Source organism: Nicotiana attenuata, unplaced genomic scaffold (assembly GCF_001879085.1).
Source record: "Nicotiana attenuata strain UT unplaced genomic scaffold, NIATTr2, whole genome shotgun sequence".
In the NCBI taxonomy this organism is placed as follows: Eukaryota; Viridiplantae; Streptophyta; class Magnoliopsida; order Solanales; family Solanaceae; genus Nicotiana; species Nicotiana attenuata.
The window spans coordinates 100228-103336 of record NW_017670596.1 but is presented as its reverse complement, the minus strand read 5'-3'; the positions used below and the strand labels follow the sequence as shown (position 1 = coordinate 103336).

Here is a 3109-nt window from a genome sequence, read left to right as displayed (position 1 = left end):
GTAATGCATTCAAGAAAGGCTCCAAAATGACCTAATAACATAGACAATTTTGCCGTTTCGCTAAAAAAATTTGGGAGTTTTTTTTTCAAATTTATTTTTCAAAAACTCAAAAACAGCTAGAGTAGTTTTTGAAAATTTTGAAGTTTTTCTCACAAAACTTCAAATTCTTTTCAAGTAAAATGATGTCCAAAAACAATTTCAACTTTCAAAAACCACTTTTCAACTCATCTTCAAAAACTCATTTTTTTCAAGTTTAAACCAAAAAATGTGTCCTAACCTTGCTAAAGTGTTCTGCAACTTAAGTGGTCAAGTCACATATTTATACACAAGAACTGAGTTTCAAAGCCATTGTACAATGAGGAGAACATAAGAGCTAGGGGATAAAAAAAAATCTCTTCAAGCTAATATATATATATAACTGATATGGGCAGTGATAACAATAGCAACCGATCATGAACGCCAGGGTTATAGTCTCCCACGGCCAATGTAAGAATCAACCATCATATGGTTTGGTGGATTTGTTAGATTTCCTCTTTAACACAACAATCCAGGTAATCACTTCCAACAATAGGGCGATTGCTCCTAACACCACTAGTATACCAATATATGCAGATCTCCACTTAGTCGCAGGATCTAGTATGTCAAGACCTTTGAACACATTAATCAAGCTGAGGACAAGCATTGTATAGCCAACTCCATGATGGTAGATATTCCAGTAAAATCTGTACTTATTGTCCTTCTTGGGCCTCAGTAACAAGGCAAAAACCTAAAAACAAACGGAAAACCAGCACATCCACAAGAAATCAACTCAACAATTCTTATCCCAAGTATTTAGCTGTTCAAAGAATTTGTCTATCTAAGGTGCATATAACAAGGTTCTGAAAAATAAAGATTAGCTTCAGTAGCATAAACGAAATAACGAATGCAAAAGATAATGACTCGGGACTAAGGAACCAAGAAGCATTACCTGCAATGTTGCGAGAGAGAAGAGTGCAATCCCAATATTACGATGAGTATCATATGTGATACCCTTTGATTCACTTCCAAGCTTAAGACCTGTTGCCCAGCCAGCAACCCCGATAATATAAGCAGAACACTGGCAAGAAACATGAAGATAAAACCAAGCTGGATCTGCAGACTTGAATGTTCTCAAGTACCTTGCAATGATGATCCCTATTGGAAACAGAATACCCCAACTAATAGCATTAAGGATTCCATGGATCTGCAGTAAGAATTAGAGAATTTTTTAAACGCTCCAGCAAATGGATCAACCATCAACTAAATAATGATCCTAAAAATCATATAATAGTCCACAAATTGCAGTGGGAAGAAATAGGGGAGGTTTGAGTTGATTTTCAATCTTTTCTAAGTACTATGTAATCTGCTATGTTATTTTTTGGATAAAATGAATGTTTTAGCCTGTAATTCTTCAAAAAATACTACCAATTCGACCAAAAAACACTTTATCTTTTTAACAATTCAAAAAACATCAGTTGAATATAGAGTAACAGCTAGTAGTTGTTTCAAGATTCCCTATGAACACCAATATATGATTTCTGAGCCTAAAATCTTTGTTGAAACCCTTAAATCTTGTTCCACAAATACTACATACTTGGATACTCCCTAAACATAAAAGGGCAAAAATAGACAAAAAAGAAGAAAAAAAAATTAGTAACGGATGCTATATGCAATAAAGCTCTCTCTAAACTGAAATGGTTCCATATCCAAGAATACAATAGCAGACAAAAGCACCTATAGAAAATTCTGTGTTTGCTCAAAAATTCAAAGATTTGACCATTTTAGTTCCCACCCGTTAAGCCAAATTTAACGCATAGATTAACAAACCTTTAAAACTAATATAAGAGTCAAAGCAGGGTCTAAAAGAACTCACATTTTTTCTCTTGACCTTAGAATCGCCAGAAGCATCGCTTTTGCTTTCACCACTCACCAAATCAAGGGTTCCTTTAGAATTCAAATTAGCTGGCTGAAAATCATGCTTAGCTGGAAAGCCATTAGAAACGGAGGGTCCCACCTGCCACACATGATTCAACGTCGTTTTGCCCTTTTCCGGCAGCACAAGCGTCGCGAACAACCGTATCAACCCGCCGGAGAACTCCGCCGCGGACTCTTTCACATCAAACCACAACTTTGACGACTCCTTAATAGAAGTATAACTCGAAAGATCATACGTCTTAACCACCATTTCGCCTTTGGAATTTTTAAACGCAAACAATGTTTGGGCCCCGACCATGCCCGTATCCTTTGGGTTAATAGCCCACGCAATCCACCCGTCGGGTTTGTCCGGCGGAGCAACAAAGGCAACATCAAGAGTGGAGTTTTCAGCATTGTATGTCCAATGGAGGAACGATTTGAGTGCCGGAAGATCGCTGCAACGAGCATAAACCTTGTTGCTGGTGAATTTCTGTGACGAACATGTTTGGGATAGTGAAGGGGAGATTAGTAAAGAAGCAATCACGAGAAAAACGGCGAAGGGAATGCGCGGCGACGACATCGGGAACGGAGATTTAGAGTTCTCCGTTTTTCTATTTACGGCCGTAGGTGTAGGGGTTTCTGTAACGGACAAGATTCCGGCGACTGTGGGAAAAATATATATTCAGAGAGAAGTGAGAGACAGCTAAGGAGAGTATGGGAATCTCAAAATTTGGAAGGTTATAAATATTTTTCCGAAATATAGGTTTTTAACCCTACAAGTGTACAGTTTCTAACTTTGTGCATACGCTTTTAATTTCTTTTCCGTTTTAATAAAAAAAATTGTCATTAACGAAAAGAGAGTAAATACTAATTGAATCCAGCACAAATGGTAAACTTTCACTTAATTCATGTGATTATATTTGTTTAATTTGATTCCCAATTTGAGCATGAAATTTTAAGAAAATCCATAACTAATAAAAAGAAACAACTAAATATTTTAATATTATTCATAAATGTAATATTTAAATTTATTATTGATATATCTAGAGATAAGTTTTTTCCTAAAAATATACCATTTTCTACTTATTTGTAACTAGACACTGGAGCATGTTCCATCTACTCGAGGTTTATTTTTTGTAAGATGTGCTTTTTCTGTCAACCTTAATTATGGAGTAAT

At 36.0% G+C, this 3109-nt stretch overlaps 1 protein-coding gene across 1 annotated transcript; it reads right to left on the bottom strand.

Annotated features, from left to right (window-relative positions):
* Window positions 1-298: 298 nt before the first annotated feature.
* Window positions 299-2685, bottom strand: LOC109241363 (cytochrome b561 and DOMON domain-containing protein At3g25290-like). The gene is made up of 3 exons (XM_019408099.1): window positions 1892-2685; window positions 968-1222; window positions 299-766 (listed from the first exon to the last, which is right to left on the bottom strand). Exons 1-3 carry the CDS (start codon window positions 2510-2512, stop codon window positions 494-496), a joined length of 1149 nt encoding a protein of 382 aa, XP_019263644.1. The 5' UTR covers window positions 2513-2685; the 3' UTR covers window positions 299-493.
* Between the last annotated feature and the right edge of the window lie 424 nt (window positions 2686-3109).